At 35.7% G+C, this 24,181-nt stretch overlaps 3 protein-coding genes, 1 non-coding gene and 1 pseudogene across 4 annotated transcripts; 1 reads left to right on the forward strand and 4 right to left on the reverse strand.

Moving 5' to 3' along the window:
* Positions 1-2,201: 2,201 nt before the first annotated feature.
* LOC122315289 (FCS-Like Zinc finger 16) lies at positions 2,202-5,651 on the reverse strand. The gene is made up of 2 exons (XM_043131115.1): positions 5,173-5,651; positions 2,202-2,576 (listed from the first exon to the last, which is right to left on the reverse strand). The coding sequence occupies exons 1-2, from the start codon at positions 5,478-5,480 to the stop codon at positions 2,489-2,491; spliced, it is 396 nt and encodes a 131-aa protein (XP_042987049.1). The 5' UTR covers positions 5,481-5,651; the 3' UTR covers positions 2,202-2,488.
* A 2,065-nt stretch (positions 5,652-7,716) lies between these two features.
* Positions 7,717-11,163, reverse strand: LOC122316260. Its single transcript, XM_043132792.1, has 4 exons — positions 10,580-11,163; positions 8,539-10,474; positions 8,443-8,453; positions 7,717-8,215 (listed from the first exon to the last, which is right to left on the reverse strand). Exons 1-4 carry the CDS (start codon positions 11,161-11,163, stop codon positions 7,717-7,719), a joined length of 3,030 nt encoding a protein of 1,009 aa, XP_042988726.1.
* Positions 11,164-13,937: 2,774 nt separating this feature from the next.
* TRNAK-UUU lies at positions 13,938-14,010 on the forward strand. Its single transcript has one exon. It is a non-coding gene; the product is annotated as a tRNA-Lys (tRNA).
* A 297-nt stretch (positions 14,011-14,307) lies between these two features.
* LOC122316261 lies at positions 14,308-17,941 on the reverse strand (annotated as a pseudogene).
* A 4,096-nt stretch (positions 17,942-22,037) lies between these two features.
* Positions 22,038-23,510, reverse strand: LOC122315244 (non-specific lipid transfer protein GPI-anchored 16). The gene is made up of 4 exons (XM_043131059.1): positions 23,074-23,510; positions 22,932-22,958; positions 22,595-22,654; positions 22,038-22,395 (listed from the first exon to the last, which is right to left on the reverse strand). Exons 1-4 carry the CDS (start codon positions 23,408-23,410, stop codon positions 22,175-22,177), a joined length of 645 nt encoding a protein of 214 aa, XP_042986993.1. The 5' UTR covers positions 23,411-23,510; the 3' UTR covers positions 22,038-22,174.
* Positions 23,511-24,181: the final 671 nt, after the last annotated feature.

A 24,181-nucleotide genomic window follows, 5' to 3' on the forward strand; every position in this document is an offset into this window, starting at 1 on the left:
ATCAGCATTTCGTGTCAGAACAAAGTTCATGGGATGAAAAGTAGGAAGTTGTATGTTTCATGTGATCAATAGACCTGACTTGATTACCCAAGGATCCTCAAACTTAATGGACATTGCATTTAGACACGTTGCTAACTTCCTTGAATGGGCTAGATATGAGGATGCAACAGTAGGTGTTTCCAATCAAGATGTAAGCTGAAGTAATTGTTCTAGCTCCTCGGTGGTGAGTGGCCCCTCAGATTTAGGAGGTGCAAAGAGGCATGATTAGCAATAAAGCGAGTAAACAAGAACGGCCTCCTGTTAATCTGGTAGGATGGCCATGAAGTTTCCAACACGTCTCCCAAGTTTGGGGTGTCTTATGGTAATAATCACAAAACAGCTTTCCCTTATCATCAGAGGCAACCTTTGTCTCAAATTTTAGGATCTCCCTTAACATTTCGTTACTAGCCAATGCAGAATGTTCGGGAGGAGATGATTGAAACATAATACCCCAATGACTTTCTTCATTCTCTTGAACTGGGGACAGAATCTTACACCAAGATTTGAATTCTAATTTGAAATATTCAGACCATAGTTGTCCCAAGAACTCATACACCTGTCTTCAATGAACTACTGAAGATCTGCATAGTGTACCAGTGAAGACAACTGTGGAGTTCCCTGCATCCCATTTTTCATAAGTGGGATCGGTCTCCAAGGGCTCTTTGGTCTTTCCATTCAAATAGCTAATTCTCCCTTTTCTTTGAGTAAACATTATTGCAAGCTACGACCAATTTAGATAATTGAGCCCATCCAATTTCACAGTTGTAATCTGGAGGTTTGGATCCGCACTCAGAACTCAGGGAGGTCACCTAACTCACTTCCCCTTTCTTATGAGTTTCGGAATGCTGACCAACTCCTGACATATCCTAATCATCCATTCAACTAAATAATTCCAGTGTCCACACCTAGTCTCAATACAACATAAAAATATGACTAAGTAGCAAGAATCAAATCATAGAGCAGTAGTGAACATGATGTTGAATCAAGAATCACATCAAAGAACAACAGTAATAAGCATGTCGTTTTCCCCATAAAACAAAAAAATTAAAGAACAAAAAACTTAAAACCAACCAGCCTATAAAGCAGCGAAGAAAAAAAAATAGACAGGCTAAGCAACATTTTTTGGCATGAATGGAGCTCACTATTAATAGTTGCTGTAAACTCGCCACCGGCAACTGGAAATTTGTGAAAACCTCTAAAATACTCGGATAGAGCAATCCTGCCCTTCTTGATATAAATGAAAAATGAAGTACAAAGAGGCAACTTACCCTATGACCGTGAAGTGATGTTGGAAAAAGCACCTTCGTGCCAGGAAAGATCTTTAGATTATCAAACAATGCCAAGAGGCTTCAATGCTGCCACTTACCTTCGTGAGCCTAGTAACTCAAAGTAAATGACTGAGACACTAAATAAGCTCTGACACTGATGAAATTAAAAGAAGAAACAATAGAATATGATCCGCTATTTATACAACTGCAGGATAATCTAGACTTGAGTAAGAAAATCCTATAATTAAGTCAATTATAGACAAAATTGGGGAAAGCATAAATTTAGGAGTAAATTAGCTATGTTTTTTTGTCCTTAGAAAAGAGGGATGGGGGATTCAAACCCAAACCCTTAAGGTTCCCGGCTCATTGCCACTTGAGCCAAAGGAGACTAATGAGTAAATTAGCCAATTTTTCCAGCCTAGGATTGAAAGTCTTTCAATTCTATAGAGTGATATGACAAGACAGTGGTGGCCTCATATTTCAATTTTAATGGTTTTAAGGTGAAGGGTATTTTAGCTGGCATGGGATTAAAAATGTTTCAAAATATTTTGAAACATTGCAAAAATGTTTCAAAATATAATATAAGGGGGTCAATTTGGTTCGGTCTAGCTAACTAAGCCCCTCACCGATGGCCAAACTGACCCCTTGGTTGGAACCGATTGGTTTTACCAGTCTGGTTCAGTTTTTGGCCTTTTTTAACACCCATACCTTTATTTTCCCACATTGTATAATGGGACAATTGGTAAACCCATATCAGTAGGGGAAAATAAAAAGTAATTAGCAAGAGCTGGACCACATTTGGCACAAGTCTAGTTTAATATGGTAATATATTTCAATGATCCTATTTATTCAATAGTACACGCACAAGTCAATACCTGATTGCAATCTGAGAACTGAAAAGAAACTCACGGTCAAAATCATTACTTCAAGAACACAGTCCTGAACCTCGACAAACTACTGTAACTATACAAGGCCAAATGATATTGTAACCATGAGAATCTAATAGCATATGATGGTCATTCTACGCAGAAAGTGCATGCCAATCACAAAAAACCTGACAGCTATGCACCACAAAATTTAGTACCAGCAACTTATATTTGAGATAACAAAGATGCTCATTTTCACAGTTGAACACCAAACAACTTCACATTAGTCTTCTTTGCCGCTTTGAGTCTTGCTTTCTATTGATTGCCCAACACTTCCTCCCCCAGCTTGTCCATGGTGATCTGTTTGGCACGGCATTCAGAGGAGCAAAATGCACGCAAGTAGCTGCATTGCATCATCAATTACAGTCTTAAGAAAAGGTAATGCAATAATCTACTGAAAGTGCCAGAAAGAACTGTAAGAAAATAAAAATTACTTTCACTGAAGAAATAGATTATCTATGCATCATTTCATCAACCAGATTTGATGAAAAATTATAGAAAGCATTTGAGATAAATTTTTTTTTTCGTCAGTAAACAAAATTTTATCGATAGTAAGAATAGGCACAGGTATACGGGACATATAGAAGAGTATCGCCTTGCGTGCTAGTTTTGTGATACAAGAAATTCATGGAAGTTCATGCCATTAAAATCAATTACAACCGATCAATGGAATAAAGTATAGAAAAACAAATTCTAAGTTCATCCATTGATTGCTCTCAATCTTCAAAGCTTCTTATGTTCCTCTCCCTCTAAATGCACCACCATAGGCATATTGGGACCATCTTTCATATTGCTGCAATTTGAAATTTACCCCTAAAGACCTCTCCAAGAAGCTGGGAGATCAAGCACTCTTCTCAGCATCACCCAAGCTAGTCCCACCAAAGTGAAGCAATCATTCCACAAGGTCGTGGCAATCTCACAATGAAGTAATAAATGATCAACGGACTTCCCACCCTTTTGCACATACAACCCCAATCTATAACAATGTTTTGGCATTTCCTTAAATTATCAAGTGTGAGGATCATTCCCAAGAAAGCCGCCCATACAAAGAAGAGGGCCTTCAAGGGGTGCCTTTCTCTTCCAAATACTCTTCCATGGGAATGGACTTGTATTATGCATGTTCATGTCTTTGGTAGAAGGAGCGGACAATGAACTTCCCTTTCTTGGCGATGCCAAAAAATCTTGTTGTCAACTTCCCCCATCATGCAAGTAGAGTATACTAGATCATAAAACTCCAAAAATGCATCAACTTCCCAGTTTGAGCACCATTAGATAGAATCAAGAGGTCCGCAATTGAGGCTTCTTTCATTCTTGCTATACCATAGAGTTTTGAATAAGCTTCCTTGAGTGCCCTGCCACCACATCATATGTCATGCCAAAATTTGGTTTTGGCTCCATCACCCACCTCAAAGTGGGTATTGCTAAAATTCCTGTCGCCACATTCATGTTTCAAAATCAATTCCTACTAGGAGTAGGAATGCCATTCTATTTTTTTTTATAGGTAAAATAAAATTTTATTAATAGAAGAGAGTAGGCACAGCCCAAGAATGCGGGCGGTATAAAAATAGAAGTAGGAATGGCATCCTTCACCATCTACATAATTATTCTTCAAGTTTTCACAATTACTTTCATGAACGTTCAAGTTAGATATCTAAAACCTTCTAATAGATTCCTGCATCTTTCTTGAGTTTTTTTGTCATAAAGAGTGCAAGATCCAGTCTTTCATACTAAATTCATCAAGAACTGAATACCCACCCACTCTTGTTGTTTTTCCTATGATTTTTATCCAAACCCTATTAGGTCAAGTGAAGTTGATTCAGCTATGGAAGCTAAGGAGTGAGGTAAGTAGTACGATCATGCCCTTGTTTTCAAGGGGTCAAGTTGAGTCCTTACTGTCTTTGGCTCCTAGAGAAGTATTGAATGTTCTAAGCCTCAATAAATATGTCACATTGTAATTTGTATGCTTGAAGAGATAACCAATATAATTTCAGCTTCTGACCTATGTTTTTTAGGGAATACGTATTGCATTCTCTACAACAAAAGGATTAGATTTTGAGCCAAAGTCTCTATAAAGAGGGTATGCCAGCCACACCTAATTCCATCTATAGGAATTCCATCTATAGGAATCACCCTCCAACAAGAAAAAATTTAGTTTCTAGTTTCCTGATCTGATTGCAAATTCAAGAATAAAACCCTCTAAGCTCGATTTTGGTAGAAAAATGAAAAAGGAACAGCACGATCCAAGGGGCATATGATGAGATAGATTGACCAAGAAATTTTGAACAAACAGATAAAAGCAAAAATCTCCAACCAATCAACTAGAAGAGCATCAGATATTCATATAATTATAAGAAGCACAATTATTAGGATTAGATTTTAAGCCAAAGTCCCTATAAAGAGGGTACGCCAGCCACACTTAATTCCATCTATAGGAATCACCCTCCCACACGACAAAATTTAGTTTCTAGTTTCCTGATCTGATCGCAAATTCAAGAATAAAATCCTCTAAGCTGGATTTTGGTAGAAAAAGGATCGTGTGAAGAGATAGATTGACCAAGAAGGTTTGAACAAATAGATAAAAGCTAAAGTCTCCAACCAATCAACTAGAATAGCATCAGATATTCATATAATCAGAAGATGCACAATTATTAGGATTTCCTCTACCGTCATTTTCTTAGCAACCGAACATAGCGCAGCTAAAATGTAAACAAACATCAACAAAAGAAGGAGAAAACAGAGACACAAAACCCAGAATTTACGATAAATAAGGAACATTTAATCGGTCCCCAGTAATCTTCACTCAGCTGACAATAGTTTAACTATATTGCTTAATCGAAGCAAAATAAAACAGAAAAATATATCTTCTTCTTATTTTGTTTGAGCTTCATTCTCTCGGGAACCGAACAGACAGCTAAGAAAAGGAGATATGGAAACCTTACCTGTACATGAAGACTTCTTCATCCTCGGAAATGCTCCTCTTGCAGCGGTAACATTTCTCAAAAAAATTACCAACTTGCCACACAAGGCTGTCCTGCTCAACATCCGGGGACGCCAATGTCAGAATCCCCGGCGGAGGATGATCGCTCTCCGCTGAAACGCTAGGCGGCGGCCTTGCAGTGGAGGGAGCCTTACGCACATCGTAATGGAGCTCCGGCGAGGCGGTATTCGGCGGAGGTAGGACCTGGTTGAGAACGCTGGTGTCGCCGAAGCTGGAGGAGCGAGCAATTCGCGAGCGTTTAGCCGCCATCCTTACTGAGAGAAAGGTAGGGTTTTAGAAAGAGATAAGAGGCAGATAGCGATAACAGCACAGAAATGAAACCGTGAAAAGCTGTGAGAGAGAGAGAGAGAGAGAGAGAGAGAGAGAGAGGGAGGAGGAGGAGGGGCCGAAAAAGCAGGGTGCTTCAGTGAGGTGGTTGTGTGAGGCTTCATGGCAGGTTTATATAGGCTACCGTGGTCCCCAGTTAGAGCGCTTTGAGGTCCCAAAAGTAGGAATCGGTGATTTTTTCTCTTTTTTTGGGTGACAGATAAAGGTACGGATAGACCGTATGGAGGCTGTATCAATAGTATGTAGTTCATGTATAATAGTGCGAGCTGGAGTCCATACTCATAGGACCGACTGTTATCAAATATTTTTTAAAAAAATTTTAAAGTAATGTTAAGTATAAATTTTAAATAAATAAATCTCAAATAAGTTATTTATAAAAAAGTAAATTTAACTAATAAATAATAATTTTTTGACACTTTTTTAATGTGTAGTCCACTTTTTATAATCGTATGTGAGGATTTATCTATTTAAAATTTGTACAAAAATTTTTTTAAACATCATTTAAATATAAAAAAAATTTATCTAATCATTACGTATTTTTGAAATTATTAAACAAAATACAAAACCTATAGAACTTTTTCTAAATAAAATTTATATTAAAAAATTATATTTAAACAATTTTTTTACTTTATAATATTCTTATTCAAGTTTTTTTCTCATTTTTGAAAATTCAATAAACATTTTAATTCAAATTATTTCACTATTATTCACAGATATTCTGAAATATTTTTAGTATCCAAATGAGCCCTTAGGTCAAGTTTGGGTTAGATTTGTTTCATAAATTTATCCATGAATATTAATTTTGATTTGAATATTAATTAAAAGAAATAAGTTTTAATTGATTAAATTTAAATTTATAAACAAGATTCTTAGATAAACACTTCAGGATGGATGGGTGTGAAAATATTTTTCACACCGACCAACAAAATAATGCCACATAGGCATTCTAAGAAGAGCACCCCCTGCACCCAAACCCTCTCCCTCTCCCCCCCCCCCCCCCCCCAAAATCTGCATTCAACAGATGTCATTTTGAAACCCTAGCCCTCTCCTTTCTCTCCCTCTCGAGTCCTCTTAATCTATGAAAAAAAGTGCTTTAACTCAAGCACGTTTCTCTGAACTTGACGTCCAAATATGCATGATTCAAACAAGTTAGCACTCATAATGTGCAAACAAAATCACCGTCTGTTTCCATATCGTTTATGTCACCATCTGCTTCTAGTTCATCAAAATCCCTGCTACCTCCAACAAAATTTGCACCAGCTTTGGGCCCAAACCTAGGTTTCTAGCCTTTTGAATTATTGATAGTATTTTTTCAATATTTTGGAATGACTCACTTTCGCCATTATCATAATACATGCTACCACTTTCATTTTCTTCCTGCATCAACTCTACTAGCAAGTCCTTCAAGAACCATGGATGCTTCTTAATTTATGGGATGGTTATTCTCTACACAAAATGAATGATTTTTCTGAAATTAACGTGAAGGGTTTTTCTTTACACAAATAATTAGTACCAAATTAAACTAACCTAAAGGGTTTTCCTGAAATTACTTGGATCTTCGGGATCTTCAAAGGAATAAGATCCAACCAGCATCACTTTTTTTCACGGATCAATGAGACTCAAGAGTGAGAGAAAGGAGAGGGCTCGAAATGGCATATGTTGAATGCAGATTGGGGAAGGACCGAGAGAGAGAAAGAAGGAGAGGGAGAGTGTTTGGGTGCAGGAGTGCTCTTCGTAGAATGCCTACATTGCATTATTTTATTGGCCAAGTGTGAAAAATCTTTTCACATCTATTATCCCGAAGTGTTTCTCAAATTCATATAAGCTTAGCTTGACTCATTTGAAAATATATTTATTATATATTTATATGTTATATGTCCTGTTAGCTTTATTATATATTTGTATTTTTTTTTTTTTTGAAAGAAAACCTCCTTTGTATTGCTTATGAATCAACCGTATACAAGTATTTCTTAGTAACAACACTTTGAACTTCCAGTGGACAGCACTCCATCCAAATTTGTTCCTCTATGAAAGAAAAAGAAGTTTTAACAAGTAAATGTGCAACTTGATTACATTCCCTAAAAACATGTTGAACTTTCCACCTTTGTCTATTCTTGAGCACTCCCTTCATATCTTCTAACATTTGGCCATATCATTCCTAGCTTTCTTTCTCACTATTTACAACCTTCACAACAACTAAAGCATTCCCTTCAAAGATCACATTCTCAAAATTAAGCTCTGCACATAGCTTCATAGCTCTCCATAAAGCCCGGAACTCAGCTACAACTGGACTACAGCAACCTTCTTTCGAGCAGCAAAGAGACACCAACACCTCTCCCCTTCCATCCCTCACCATAACCCCAATTCCCACTCTTCCATCTTTTTTACTCATACCAGCATCCCAATTAACTTTAATACACTCACCAATAGGAGCCTTCCATCTACAACCCCGTCTTCCCCCTTCATAACTCCCCATATCCCCCTTCTTTACAGTTTGTGATATTTGAAAATTCTCAAGGGAAATAGCAGCCTGCTCAACTATAGTTCCAGGACCTGTAAGCTTCTTCTCAAAAATAAAAGCATTTCTCCTTAACCATACCCCTCTCATCACAACTACAAGTAGTTCTAGATCCTCTTTTGCGACCAAATTTAATAGCCTGTCCCATAATTCATAAAACTAAACTTCATTACTTGGCCATTTCTATAGAGGATTCTTCTTATCAACCCAAACATCCATTGATCCCCTGCAGTTCCATAAAGCATGAGTGATCGACTCATCCTCAGTTTCACAGATAGGACAACAAGCATCTTTTACCACTTTTCTTTTTTTTTTCAGATTAATCCTAGTTGGTAGACAGTCATTTAAGGCTTTCCAAAGAAATACTTTAACAACCCCTAGTACATTCAAACTCCATAACTTTTTCCAATCAAAAGAGTGCCCCTCTGATCTTTCCCCTTTCTCTCTTCTTTTCCTACTCACCTCCAAATGATATGCACTCTTAACACTAAAAAAGCCATCCTTTGTATAACCCCAAATCTGTTTATCAGGCAAACCAGATTTACTGATTGGTAGATTGCATACTGTCATAGCTTTACCCTCATTTAGCACCTCTTTTACAAGCTCTTCCTTCCATATCCCTCTGCTGCCATCAATTAATTCGTTAACCCTTGCATCACTGTTTAGAACAGTAACAGGAGATTGTATACAATGTGACACCAAAGTTGGGATCCACCTATCACCCCACACTTTAATATTCTGACCCGTACCCACCCTCCACACCAATCCTTGTTTTAGTAAACCCAAAGAACTCCATAAGCTTTTCCAAATTAAAGAAGGTCTATGACCCACTGTTGCTTGAAGGAAATCTGAGTGTCTAAAATATTTATCTTTTAATACCATAGCTGTGAAAGAATGAGGATTAGTGAAAATTCTCCAACACTGCTTAGCAAGTAGAGCAGTATTAAAGCTTTCTAGTTCTCGAAATCCCAACCCCCCCTTCAGCTTTTGACAACCCATCTTTGACCAACTCTTCCACTGAATCTTCCTTTCATTTTCCTTGAACCCCCACCAAAATTTTGCCATAATAGCCGCTATTTCCTTACAAAGTTTCCTTGGGAGTCTGAAAACATTCATATGATAGTTAGGCACTGCTTGAATGACAGCTTTAAGAAGAACTTCATTATCAGCAGGAGACAAAAACTTATGTTTCCAATTATTAACCCTCTGCAAGACCCTATCCTTTATACTTCTAAAAAAATCATACTTAGACCTGCCAACCATAATTGGCAAACCCAAATACTTCTCCCAGCTTGTAACCAATCTAGCACCCAACTCCTTTAGTACACCCTCCTTTACATTTTTCTTTGCATTAGGACTAAAAAAAATGGTAGTTTTCTGCTTGTTTAAGCTTTGTCCCGAGGCTTGTTCATATAGCGCCAATATACTCATTATCTTCCTCCACTCACTCCAGCTAGCTTTGCCAAAAATGATACAATCATCTGCAAAGAGCAGATGAGTTACTCTTGTACCACCTCTAGCTACTGCTACCCCTTTTAACTCTCTTATATCTTCTGCTAATTGAAGCATAGCACTCAATCCCTCTGCACACAACAGAAAAAGATAGGGGGAAAGTGGATCCCCCTGTCTCAATCCTCTAGTTGGTTTAAACTTCTCACCTAGACTCCCATTTGTCAAGACTGCATACGAGATAGTAGACACACACTCCATGATTAAAGCCACCCACTTCTCAAAAAACCCCAACTTCTCCATGATTTTTTCCAAGAAAAACCATTCTACTTTGTCATAAGTCTTTGAGATATCCAATTTGAGAGCCATACTCCCCACCCTATCCTTCTGCCTTGTTGGCATAGAATGTAACACTTCATAAGCAGTGATAATGCTGTCAGTGATAAGTCTTTGAGGGACAAAAGCACTCTGAGTTCTTGAGATAACATCATCTAGAACCTTCTTTAACCTGTTTGCTAAGGTCTTTGCAATGATTTTATACATTACATTGCAAAGACTGATTAGGCGAAAGTCATTAACAGATTTTGGTTCTTTTACTTTAGGGATCAAAGCAATGAAAGTATGGTTCAGACCCTTATCCATCCCTCCTCCATTCAGAAATTTTAGAGCAGCCTCACACACATCACTCTCTACAATTTCCCAATATGACTGAAAGAAGCAAGCCCCATAACCATCTGGCCCAGGTGATTTTAGTAGGCCCATCAACCTTACAGCTTCCACCACCTCCTCCCTTGTAAAAGTCTTTATCAGGAACTGATTCATCTCTTCTGTCACTTTGCCTTTAACTGTACTCAAACAAGCCTCAATAAAACTACTAGAAGAAGCTGCAGTCATATAAATCTCAGAAAAATGATCCTTGAATGCTTCAGCAATCCCTTCTTGATTCATCCTTAGATTAGAATTTGAATCCACTACTGACAGGATCAGGTTTTTCTTTTTTCTCTGGTTTGCACAAGCATGAAAAAACTTTGTATTCTTGTCTCCCAAGCAGTACCAATTTCTCTTAGATCGTTGTTTCCATTTGAGATCCTCATGTTCTAAAAGAAGTCCCACTTTATCCTGAAGATATCTGTGTTCTTCAGTATTATGTGGTCCCTCATACTCTTGTACCTTTTGAATCTTCACAGTTAACTTCTCTATATCATTGGCCCTATCTCGATCCTTCTTCCTGAACCACCCCACCAGACCCCCTTTGCATGTCTCCAACATTGTAGAAACTCTTCTAATGGGATCACCCATAAATCCCTTTCTATTCCAACCTTGCCTAACAAGCTGCTCACACTTGTCTTCTTTGATCCAACCGGCCTCAAATCTGAAGGGAAACTTCCTTTTGCACTGTTTTTCCTCTTTTCCCATCATAGTTAATAGAATGGGAAGATGATCTGAACACCTTCCTATAAGACCTTCCACTCTAACCCCCTTAAACAGCTCCCTCCACTGAGTATTTGCCACATACCTATCTAATTTTTCTTTTGTAAAAGTAGTATCTGAGTGCCTGTTGCTCCAACTGAAAAAACCACTACAACAGCCCAAATCAGAGAGACTGTTATTCTCTAGCACCTCCATGAATTGAGCCATCTGCCCTTCACTCCTCAAATTACCTCCACTCTTTTATGCTTGGATAAGGATTTCATTGAAATCACCTGCAATACACCATGCTCCCTGGTTTGCAGGCCTCAATCTGTTTAACAAATTCTATGACATACTTCTTTTTCTCACATCAAGATGGCCATAAAACCCTGTAAAGAACCACTCCTTTACCTCCCCTTTCCTCTTTGCAAGGACATTTATATGCCACTGAGAGAAGTTTAGTAGTTCCACCTCCTCCTTCTCTTTCCAAAAAACAACTAAACCACCTTTCCTACCCATCGAACTCACAGCAAAACATCCCTCCATCTGTAATTTCCCCTTTAACATCTCCACCTTCCCACCATGCATCTTTGTCTTGATAAGAAATACTACATTGGGCTGCTTATTTCTTACCATAAGGTTAAGGTCATGAACTGTCCGAGGGTTCCCAAGCCCTCGGCAGTTCCAACAGATTATTTTCATAATGCCAGGTGGGGCTGCTCAACAGCCTCCACCTCACAGAGATTAGACACAGGCTCTGCACCCTCATTTAATCTTGCCTTTTTTACACCCCCTAACAACATTATTTTCACATCATCCTCAGTTTTTGCATGTTTAGAATTCAGGTTTAAAGAACATACCTGACTCACCTGACCCCTTCCCCTCACTCTTCTCTTCCAACACTTTTTCTTCTCTATTTGTGTACCCTTGTCTTGCACTTCCTCATTATCAATCTTCTCCACCTCTAGATTCGGCTCTGGTATCACTACAAAATTCTCAATAGAAACCACAGCTGAGTTGAGCCCCTCTTGCTGCACATCTAGTTCATCACCTTTTAATTCAGTCTCTACCCTTCCTCCATTCTCTTCATCTCCCTTATGAGCTCCAACGGTGATTTCCTCAAACACTACTCCTTCACTCATTCCCTTTTCCCTTAGAATCCCTCATTCCCTTCATCCCCTCTCCATCACCATTTCCATATTTCTTTTTATTATCTTCTTTTAGCTGACTTTGTTTTTTCATACTCACTGATGCTCTCAGCCAGGTACCAAATTGATTAGTACCAGAACCTTCTCCCACAGAACAACCCTCCCTGCTATGTACTATGCATCCACATTGAAAACACATCCTAGGAAGCTTTTCATATTGAAATGGCACCCAAATCTAACCTCCTGCTACCTTGATAGTTCTACCTCGAGCCAATGGAGCTTTCAAGTTACACTCAATTCTAACTCTCAAACATCTCCCCCATGCCAACCCCTCCTCATCTACATCTACGTCAATCACCTTCCCAACCGAACTCTCAATCTCCTCACCCATCCTTTTATTCATATACCCGAGCGGTAAATTGTGCATTTGAATCCACAAATTCTCACAGTTGAAGTTCATTAAATTTGGCTGGATCTCACTGTCATAATCTTTTAACACAAACAGATAATTTTCAAAGAGCCAAGGACAACCCTCTAACACTCAGTTTATCCCTCGAACATGCAAATGTAATGACAAAACAATTCAGACTAATTTCTTCAAAATCCAAAGGTAATATAACCTTCCAGATCTTCTCCATTAGTCATTTAACTGTCTGATTCCCGATTCTCCTTCTCACACATATCTTCCCCACTATACTCTGTTCCCCCCTTCGTCGAACATTATCCTCCTTCCCTTCAATCACTACGATCGGAGTGTTTTCTTCCTCACTAAGCCGTAATCTACTCCACACCTCCACAATCTCCTCCATCATTACACTCTGCTCACCACAGTGAACAGAAACTTCACCGTTTTCCTCCCACGAGCACAAGAAAAAACTAACTAACAAGCTTCACCTCCAATCGCCTTCAGACAGTTGAGAGAGAACTCTCAAATTACGTTCAACTCTCCATTTTAAAAACTTTTTAATTTCACATAACTTATTATATATTTGTATTTGATTTGTATTATTTTTTTATTTATAGCACACCTTATATTATATATTTGATTGGGTTATCAAAATATGTATACGTTGTTGTATATAATTAATTACATATAACTATGTGTTATTATTTTATATGTCAAATTTTCAATCTTTTCCACTATATTGAGAACATCGAAATGTTCGGAAATCTAAAGCTTCATCTTGAGCTTGGGCATAAGTGTTTCTATCACCACAAGAATTTGTAATACGCGATGATGTTTCATTGTTTCATATGCTTGCACCTTAAACCCTTCACCATAGAACTATGGCCGGCTCAATAGTAAGGACATTTAGGCTATTGTTTAAGATTCCCAAAATAAAAAATGAGGTGTTTATTTAAAAATAAATTAAAACCATTTCATTCAATTAAATTTCAAATAACTTTTATATTTTTCAAAGTGTGCAAGGCTCCCTAATACTAAATTAAATATTTAATACAATGAATTATTTATATTTTAAATAATTTTTTAAGATCTTGCTAAATTGAACTACAAAATTTGTATTAAGACCTCATTTTAAATTATAGTATTAAATATAAATTCAAAAAAACTTTATTTAAAGATTTTAAATGAAATCTCATTTTATTGAAAATTTTAAAAATATTTCATATAATAATTTATATTCTGTTATATTATAATTATGAATAATTAAGCAAAATTTCGTAGGCCCCAACTTGCATTGAGCTCCCCTGTGTAGAACAGCATAAAATGGAAACTAAACAAAATTTTCAAAGGTTTCATATGCTTTCTTCGAGTTCTGTCAGTATTGCAGCAAATCCAAGCTGGGTCTTGTTTATGATACTTTAAGATACCTCACAAGACAAGAAGACAAAGCCGTCTTAGCTCAGTCGGTAGAGCGCATGGCTTTTAACCATGTGGTCGTGGGTTCGAATCCCACAGACGGCGTTTATGTTTTACTCTTTTGTAAAAACATTCAACGCAGCTCGAGAATCAGAGCCTCCTAATCCTCAGGATGCCTGTAAAGATACGTGTTTCTTTTTCTTTTTCAATCGTAGATGAATAGTTATAGTATTATTATAGCTTGTAACATGTAATGGTGAATACAATACCATTTAAAAGAATTGAATGACCTTCCAATTAAATATAATTGTCCATGCAAGAAAACCAATATTCCCCCATAAGCTCTTCAGCATCTTTGAGTTTAGCGCATAGCCATAAAGTTAAAACCAGAAAATGGTTCTCTTAAAGGTCAGGCATGCCCCTCCCTGTTTTGGCATCATAAGTCTTCTCCAACACGTGATCCAAAGGTGTATCCTTCGCACCAGCTGCAAGAACAAACAATATGGAAAATGTTATCGGCAGAATAATGGCAATCACCAAATGGCGGAGCTCAGAAGCAAACACACAATTCATACAGAATCCTTGTATATGTCCTTTTGTAAGTTCTTCCTTTCTTTTTTCTATACTTCTTTTCTCCAGATTAGATTATGACTGGTAAATCCAAATTCTAGCAAACATAGCCACTGTTGGGCAATGGGTGTCTCGGGAGACACTTGCAATGCACAAACTTGACACACGCCATTCATGTTCTTACACATCACCGATTCATCATACATATATAATGTACTATCAACTCAACTTAACTGGGCCTTGATCCCGATTTAATTGGGACCAACTTTACATCTAATTCATTGTTGACCAAATACATTGTCCTGCATCAATCCATATTCTCCAAAATTTAATGTCGTCTTCTTATTTATCATATCTTTCTTTACTACTTATACCCATATTGTCTTAGGCCACACTCTTATCTTTCTACTCCAACTTGAATTAGATCATTTTTTTTCTCCCTAATGCATGACTTTTTCCCCCTTGCACATCACTATCTTAAGTGTCTAACCCTCATCTATTCCTCAATAGATGCAGCCCTACCTTGGAGCCAATGGCTTTATTGTATACCTAATATTTCCTACTATTCTCACTATTCCATCTAAACATTCTCGCTAGGGTCCTCTTATCTTATGAACCCATTGTTTCTTAATGGCTCCTAGTCCCGTACCAAGAAAAATAGCTAGTCATATAGAGGTCATGTAAAATACATGTGCCTGCTGTATACCAATCTTTATCGTTTTTTTTTTTTTGCATATAGAACCACGCACAGTTTCCATGTATAAATATCTTAAATATAACAAAGATAGGCAGGCCATCAATAAATATCCCTAATGACTTGTTGAACAAAAATTTTAATGCTAATGATTAAAATTTTCAAAATATTTATTATTTTCTTAACTGCCATTTACTTAAGAATACTAAATAACTGGATTCATGACAGGCAATTAAAATTCACAATATTAATAAGAAAACTCTTGTATATAAGTCTTTCCATAAAGTAATTATATATTCCTTTCTTAGAATATGTTATGCAAGATCCTTAAACTAAAAAGTGAGGTGGTGGCTTCAAGCCTCACATCTCATGGTTCACATCAAACACCTAGGGAGGTTCTCATGTTGTCACAGCTTAGGGGAAGAGCAACGACCTCTATGCAACATGGAAATATTCTTACTAATATTCTGGATTTGGGACTCTCCATAGTTGTTTATAGAGGGCAAATGGACCTGATACATTAAGGAACCACAATACCCCCTACTCAAAACTCATACATTCTCATCAGGGCCTTCTCTTCCTACAGTTCTCTTGAGCCACACGGTATAACCAGCTGGCTCTGATGCCAATTGTTAAAATTATGGAGCATGCTGGTCAGGTCACTCGACCTAATACCACCTGCTGTAGGACTCCGCATACACTAGCATAATGCTACGCAAAGTAATTCTTGGGTAGCACATGCCTTCCTATAGTTGCCAATTCAAACATAAGGTGTTAAGGCAAATTGTATATCTGAGATACAGAATTGGTCTTTGATCACAAAAATTGCAGGATGGGAAAACAAATACACCTAAAAAATAATATCTACTGATTTAAGCAGGATCAGCTAAACAAGATGTAAAGGGAAAAAAAAGTTGGGGGCGGGCAACAGGGGGGAGGGGGGAGAAGGGAATAAGCTTCCAATATGTACAAATTGTAGGCCTTGGCGTAGTCCTTATCTTCAAGATTTCAGGACGAGGTATTATGGAGCCAGATGCCCCCATACCCCTGGATGCTCACTTTAGTGCCATTTTCAAGATATCGAGTTCCAACCTTACATGGCTTCCTACATAGCTTATGCATCACTTTAGAGAAACAGATGTCAAACAAAGAAAAGAACACCAATGATTGTAAAGCAGATGCCAAAAAGTAATTCCATACCCACTCACTGGGTCAACAACTTGAACATTTGATACATGCAGACTTGCAGTGGTGCTTCAATTGTAAAGATTCCACCTTCATGACCTTGCCCTTGTTTTATATGTTTTTTTAACTGAGAAAATGTAAGAACCATGAAATGAAAAAATAGATGAACAAATTATGTCAAAAACATGTTCAGGTGGCACAACATATAAACAATACATACAAATATCAGAGTTCAGGCACTTCTAAAAAACATCTATCAGAGATGGGAAGAAATATCCTTATCATTTTTTTTTATAAGCAACGAGGGTGCAACATGAGGACTTCCGAGGAGGTTACCTAGTACTGCTCTCAAGAAATATCCTTATCATATATGCACATAACCAAAAAATGGGCAAGCAAGAACCAAAACATCCCAATAAATGAAAAATGATATTAAAAAGACATTTGGGTCATAATTTATGCACCTAAAAAAATATCATGCCCCTAGTGTAAGATTTTGGAGAATATCTAATAATAAAATAATCGTTAGAACACTAACGTCCAGCCATTGTTGATCAATTATTCACAGGAAGCGACTGTTTTGAATTATGAACCGTCATAGATTTCTATATGAAGAATATTGGGTAGAGGTTTTCAGCCTATTTTTATATACCTTAATGAATGTAACTGATGGAGAATCATAAGTCTATATATATAGATAGGCCAAGACCTTTATTCACTATTTTCTAATTGTTGCTTCCTTCCATCAAAGAATGTAATTGTTAGGTTTTAAATGAACAATGTCTTTATTTTAATTACCCAAAATTTTTAATATAAATATAAAACTATTAAAATAAACAAATAAATATAATATATTGAAAGAGTAGCATGTAAGCCACCTTTAAGTCTCCCACAAGGAGACATGCACTTTCATTCTCCCACTTGGCTTACATGACAATCATTTAAAATCATCTGGGTAACCAAAATGGAATATGGACACAAATAAAACTGCTCAAACCATTAACTTTAGTAGAAATATATAATACATGAATCATGGCAATTATGTTATTATATTAACATTTCCTTCCATGTATTACACTGTATTAGTCTCTCTAAATAAATTTCCATATGTGATATATCTCTTTATGAATGATTTCCTATAAGTCATTCTGGGTCTATACATTATAGATTAGGAGCAAATACTTTATGTGCACAAATACAAATATTATTATTGACAACAACAAGTACTGTATACAATAATTAAATCAAACATAAATGAGCTCATTAATCCCACTCTCTACATGTTTCAAAAATATTTTTATTGAGAGCCCTTTTGTCATGGGATCTGCAATCATAAAGGATGTACTTGTATGCTCTATTGAGATTTCTTATTCCTTAACTCTCTCTCTTACAGCAAGATATTTTATGTCAATATATTTGCTTTTGCTCCCACTCTTGTTATTCTTAGAAAAGAAAACTCACCAAATTATCACAGTAAATTCTTAATGGCTTTGATATCGAATCTACAACTTGAAACCCTATGATAAAACTCATTAACCGTTTTGCCTGTGAAGCTGTTTCAAAGCATGCTATAAACTCTGCCTCCATAGTAGATGATGCAATGATAGTCTGTTTGGTGATTTTCCATGATATGGAACCTCCTGCTAACATGAAGACATACCCTGAAGTGGACTTTCTAGAGACTTGACAACCCACAAAATCTAAGTTTGAATATCCAACCACTTCCAGACAATCAACATGTTTATAAGTAAGTATATGATTCTTGGTTTCTTATAAATATCTCATAACCTTTTTAGCAGCCTTCCAGTGTTCTATTCCAGGATTCTTTTGTATTCTCAACATTCACACAGCATATGCAATATTAGGTCTTATACAAACATGTGCATGCATTAAACTGCCAACAGCAGATGTATATGGAATGTTTTCTTCTTCTTTCCTTTTCAAAGCATTTTTTGAATATTGATTTAAACTGAATTTATCACCCTTTAATATGGATGTTGTATTGGGTGTACATTCATTCATTCTGAATTTTTCCAACAGCTTTTCAGTTTAGGCTTTATGAGAAAGTCCTAAAATTCTTTTAGAACTGTCTCGGTGAATTTCTATGCCTAAAACATAAGAAGATTCACCTAAATCCTTCGTTTCAAAGCTTTGGAATAGAAATTTTTTGGTGTCATACAGTAGACCCAAATATAGGAGTGTCAATATATTACACGACTCGTTAAGCCAACACGAACACAACGCGATTATAGCGGGTTAGGATTTCGTCTTAACAAGTTCAAGTCAAAATGGGTTGATCCGTTAAGACACAATTGGTTAACAGGTTGATAACGGGTCAACCTGGTTTTGACCCGTTATAACTTGTTATAACACATTAAGAAAGTTAAAATTACAATTATATCCTTATACGTAAAAGTAAAATTGTTAGAATTTCAATTTCGATATTTTTATTGTTTGGATTATAATTTTGGATTTGTAGTTAGTTTTATAATTTTTATAAATATTGTAATTTTAAAATTTAGATAAAATTATACTAAATTTAATCAAGTCAAACAGGTTAATTTTAGGCCTATTCAACTCATTTACATAAACAGTTTGAAACAGGTCGTATTGTGTCGTGTTAACCTATTTTGTAATATTCACTAATGGGTCAAAACGAGTTGACACGACACAATCTGTTATGTTAATTGATCGTGTTAGGGTTTGAGATTTTGACACGATAAGCTTAACGAGTCAGTTTAGGGTTGAGTTATATAGTATAATATACATGTTTTGACACGACACGAATACGACCTATTAACGCGATTTGACACCCCTACCCAAATCATTAGTTACAAGAAAAGTATCATCAACATATAGGATTAAAAAAATAAACTTACTCCCACTAAATTTATGGTATATGCAGTTATCCACGATGTTCTCTATAAAACCAAATGAAGTAATGACATCATAAAATTTCAAATACCATTGACAGATGCTTGTTTTAGTCCATAAATTGATTTTTTTAACTTGCAAACTAAATGATCACTTTTATCAAAATGAAACCCTCCAGGTTGCTTCATGTATACCTCTTCTTCAAGAGTCACATTTAAAAAAGTTATTTTTACATCCATTTGATATAACTCTAAATCAAAATGAGCTACTAATGTCATGATCACTCTAAATGAATCCTTTTAGAAACTGAAGAGTAATTATCGTAGTAGTCAATACCTTCCCTTTGTATAAATCCTTTCACTACAAGTCTTGGTTTTATATCTATCCATATTACCATTTGATTCTTTCTTGGTTTTATAAACCCATTTATAGCTAATGGCTTTAACTCCTTTAAACAACTTGACAATTTCCCAAACTAAATTTTTAGTCATAGATTCTATTTCTTCTATCATAGCATCATGCCAAAATTTTGAATTTTCTCCAGTCATGACATGTGAAAATGAGATGGAATCATTTTTAGGTCTCACATCAAAGTCGGACTCTAGTAGGTACACATAATAATCATCAGAAATAGCAAGCTTCCTTTTTCTAGAGGATCTTCTTAATTTTACATTTTCATTCATATTATTTGGATGTTGTAATGTAGAGTCAAAGTTGGTATGTTCCTCATGCGGTGGTGGTGGTTCTTAAATTGATTGATCTTCAAAAATATTATATTGATTTCTTTGAATGACAATCATTTCATTTCCATTCACAAATGTAGTATCTGAATTCTGTAATTTCTCCCACTCTATCTTTTGAGGAATATTACTCCTACTTATTCCAAAATCCTCAATAAATTTTACATTTTTGGCTTCCACAATTCTATATGTATGTGAGGGATAATAAAATCTGTAGCCCTTAGAATTTTTTGCATAGCCAATGAAATAACCATTGACGACCTTTGAATCTAATTTCTTTAGTTGTGGATTATATAGACTCTAACTTCAACTTGACAACCTCATATGCTCATATGCCTTAAACTAGGTTTCCATCATTTCCATAATTCAAATGATGTTTTGGGAACAACCTTAGATGGAACCCTATTTAAGATATATATTACAGTTTTTAAGGCCTCACTCCACAAATATAGAGGAAGATTAGAATTACTGAACATACTTCTTACCATATCCATAAGGGTATGGTTTCGCTTTTCAACAACACCATTTTTGTGAGGTAAACCTAGCACTGATACCACTATTGTAAGATTTGGGAGAATGTCTAATAATAAAATAATCGTTAGAATACTAACCTATGGTCATCATTTGTCAAGTATTCGTAGGAACTAATTGTTTTGGATTATGAACCCTTGTAGATTTTTATATGGAGAGTATTGGATAGGGTTTTCAGCCTATCTTTATATACGTTAATGAATATAACTGATGGATAATCACAGACTTGATAGGCCAAGCCCTTATCCACTATTTTCTAAGTATTGTTTCTTTCCATCAAGGAATGTAACTATTAGATTTTAAATGAGCAGTGCCTTATTTTAATTACCCAAAATTTTTAATATAAATATAAAACTATTAAAATAAATATAATATATTGAAAGAGTGTGGCACGTAAGCCACCTTTAAGTCTCCTGCAAGTCTCCAACCAATTTCGATCTAACCTTTTTCGAAGGAAAAAAAAAAAAAAGAAAACAGAAAATGAAGATTTTCACCAAGTTCAATCAAATGTTTGGAAACCCAAATATTTTATTCCATATTTAAAGTAATAGTAGTGGGATACTAGTCTAATAAAGTGATTCTGATTTACTTATCAAAAAATAAAGTGATCATGAAATATTCTCGTGACAGTACAATTTAACTGTTGATTTCACTAGGAATTGTGGATTTTCTAATGGAAAATTTTATATAATATATTATCATCTTATTTTTATCTTATTAAATAAAATGTGATATATTTAGATTATTAAATGATTATTTATTATATATTTTTTTTTATCATCTAATAATTATGAATATGCTACATCTTATTTAATAGGATAAAAATATAATTAAAATATAGTGTACAGCATTATTTAAATAAAAAAAATAAAAAACACATTTATGCTAACAGCACACCTAGTAATCATTACTGGGCGAATCTGCTTAATTTGAAGAATTTGGAGGTTGTTTGGATATGTGCATTTTTGCGGTTTAGCTGCGTTTTTTGGGTTCTACCGTCTTGGTGCAAGAACAACGTGTCGCTCATCCGGGTTTTGAGATATCTTAGATTCTTAGGCCTACTTTGTTTCTACAACATTTTTCAATTCAATTTTTTTTATCTCATTTAATTATTATAATTTTTTTAAATTTTTATACAAAAAATAATAATAATAATTTAAAATTTTAAGATAAATATAATATTAAAAAATATTTTAATAATATTTTATTTTATTTTTAACTTTAATTTTAATTCTACCAATTATTTGGATAAAATAACGGGCTAACCCTGCTCTCAAGATTATTTCAATTCACAATTCTTCTAGAAGTCGGTGCAAAGCACGCGCTGCATTCAATTAAATATGTCAAAACTTGATTTGTTAGTGATTTTAATTTTAAATTTTATTAATAAATTAAGTTTTATAATGTCAATTAAATGAGTGTGTGAAATATAAATATTCTTATTCAATTCAAGTTTAGGTTTAAAAAAAAATTCTATTCTTCATTTCCTAATCTCCCTTATTGCGTGCACTTTCTAATTTTATTGACTATTTTCTCTATGAAAAAAAGGAATAATTATTAATTAACGAAAAATATAAATTATGTGATTGTTCAGGTGTAGTACACATTCTATATTGGTGGGTTAGAAGAATTGGAACACAAAAAATAAAAATGGAAGCAACTTAATTAGAAGGACTTAAAAAGCCGCGACTCCTAGAAGAAGAAGAAGAAGGAGAGATCCTGAAGAAGCATAAGATGGAGGAGCAGATGCCGAGGGGACGAGCACAGGTCGGATCCCAGAAGTTGTTGTTGTTGTTGTTGGGGCTTCTGCATCAACAACCGGAGGTGGAGACGCGGGTGTTGATGGCATTGTTGTTTCAGATTGTGGTGCTGGAGCTTCTGCCACCGCTTTAGAAGCTGCATGCATGTCCAACAAAAACAAACTTTTAACATGAAACAACATTATTACCGTTTCCCATTCAAGTTGCAGATCGACATGACCATGTGAATATCAGAAGAATCCTATTTTGTGGAAGAGAGACAATTCATTTATATTCAAATCTTAGAGCAGGAAAATATTTGTAAAGAAAAAGAAATCTCGGAGCAAAATAATTACCTCGGGGGCTAAAAGGAGAAGCATCTATGGGTGCGGGAGTTGGTCCAAATGAGACAGGACCTGTCATTAAGCTGTAGTTAAAAGCATTGCGTGCTCAAGGTAGATAGTACAGTAAAAAGACGATTAATAAGATCTCCTTGCATTCTTATCCGAGCTTAATGATCTAAAGTGCGAGAGATAAACGCATGAAGTTGGTACTACAATATTTACTGAACAATAAATTATATTATGGGACCTATTTCATAAGTTTGTCTATCTCGCACTTGACCTTCAGATTCAGACGAGTTGAGAAAGATTGTTTAAAGAAATGTAATCAGTCACAGGAATTTTTCCTTACCTGGTGCTGGAAGAGGTGAGCCAGTGGCTGCAAAATTCAATAAAAATGCATCATTAGATTTCTTTTTAACATTTCAGTTGAACATAAAGAAGCATTCAAATGTTGAATATGGCTGCTGAGATAATTTGAGTTGCAGTAGTACCTTTGCACTGTAGGGGCACGCCACCCATATTACATGCTCGTGGGAGGGAAAGTGCTAGAGTTTGGTTAATGGGTAGCTGAACAGGGATATTGGCAGTTAAAAGAAGACAAGCACAGTCCATGCCAGTGCCCATTAGCGATCGCAACGAACCGCAACAGTCAGATGTTGGCGATGTACCATTACTGGTACTTCCAGTAATAAAACTAAAACATGGGGTGAAGCTGGTGATCATTGAGGTTGTGCATGGTGTGCTAATCTGTCCATTTACTAGGATTGAAGAAAAGACTAGGAGAGTTGCTGATACTGCAGCAAGTTGGGAAAATTTGACAGCATCCATGAGGCCTAATTGGAAAGGAATCGACTGCAAGTGAATGGTTTTTTAGAGTGATTAATGTGTGGAGCAAGGGATATAAGAACGGGGTTCGGTTTTGTCCATCGTGATGAAGTGATTTATACACAGGGTTGAGGGAATTTGCAGGGAAAGAAGAGGTAGATTTGACGCGGGTTTTGGGGTTGAACTACTTTTAACTAACATCTATAATTGAAGGAACCTTTTTTGATTAGGTATGTTTTGGCATATTAGTTATAGCTTCTTCTATTTTTAATTGTTTTTGCTCAAAACATAGAGAGCCCCTGCCTAGGATTTGCTTTCATATTGGTGCCTATTGCCACTTGCCTTGTAACTTCATATCATTTTAGCAATCTAATGCAAAAGAAGGCACATATGGATGGCCTTTCATATCCAATTTCTACCAAAAGTTGAGCAGCTTGCTTAAAACAAAAAGGAAATATACTTTGAATCTACTATAAGTATCCACCATTTTTTAATTTTGCATCTTAAATGGCCAGAATAATCGATTAGAAGCCTAACTATCAAATTTTGACAATTTACACCATTGTCCAAGATTTGATTGTTAAGATTGACAACATAGGACAAATGGGACAATTGAAATGACCATTATATCTTAACCGAAGTTGTAAATTATCATCAAAATATATATATTATTTTGGGGTTTTAATATACGGTTTTGGTCATTTAAGATGAAAATTAGAAAAGCATATTCGTTTAGATTCAGAAATAAGATGAAATGATTTTAGATAAAAGTTG

This window comes from Carya illinoinensis, chromosome 7 (assembly GCF_018687715.1).
Source record: "Carya illinoinensis cultivar Pawnee chromosome 7, C.illinoinensisPawnee_v1, whole genome shotgun sequence".
NCBI classification, from domain to species: domain Eukaryota; kingdom Viridiplantae; phylum Streptophyta; class Magnoliopsida; order Fagales; family Juglandaceae; genus Carya; species Carya illinoinensis.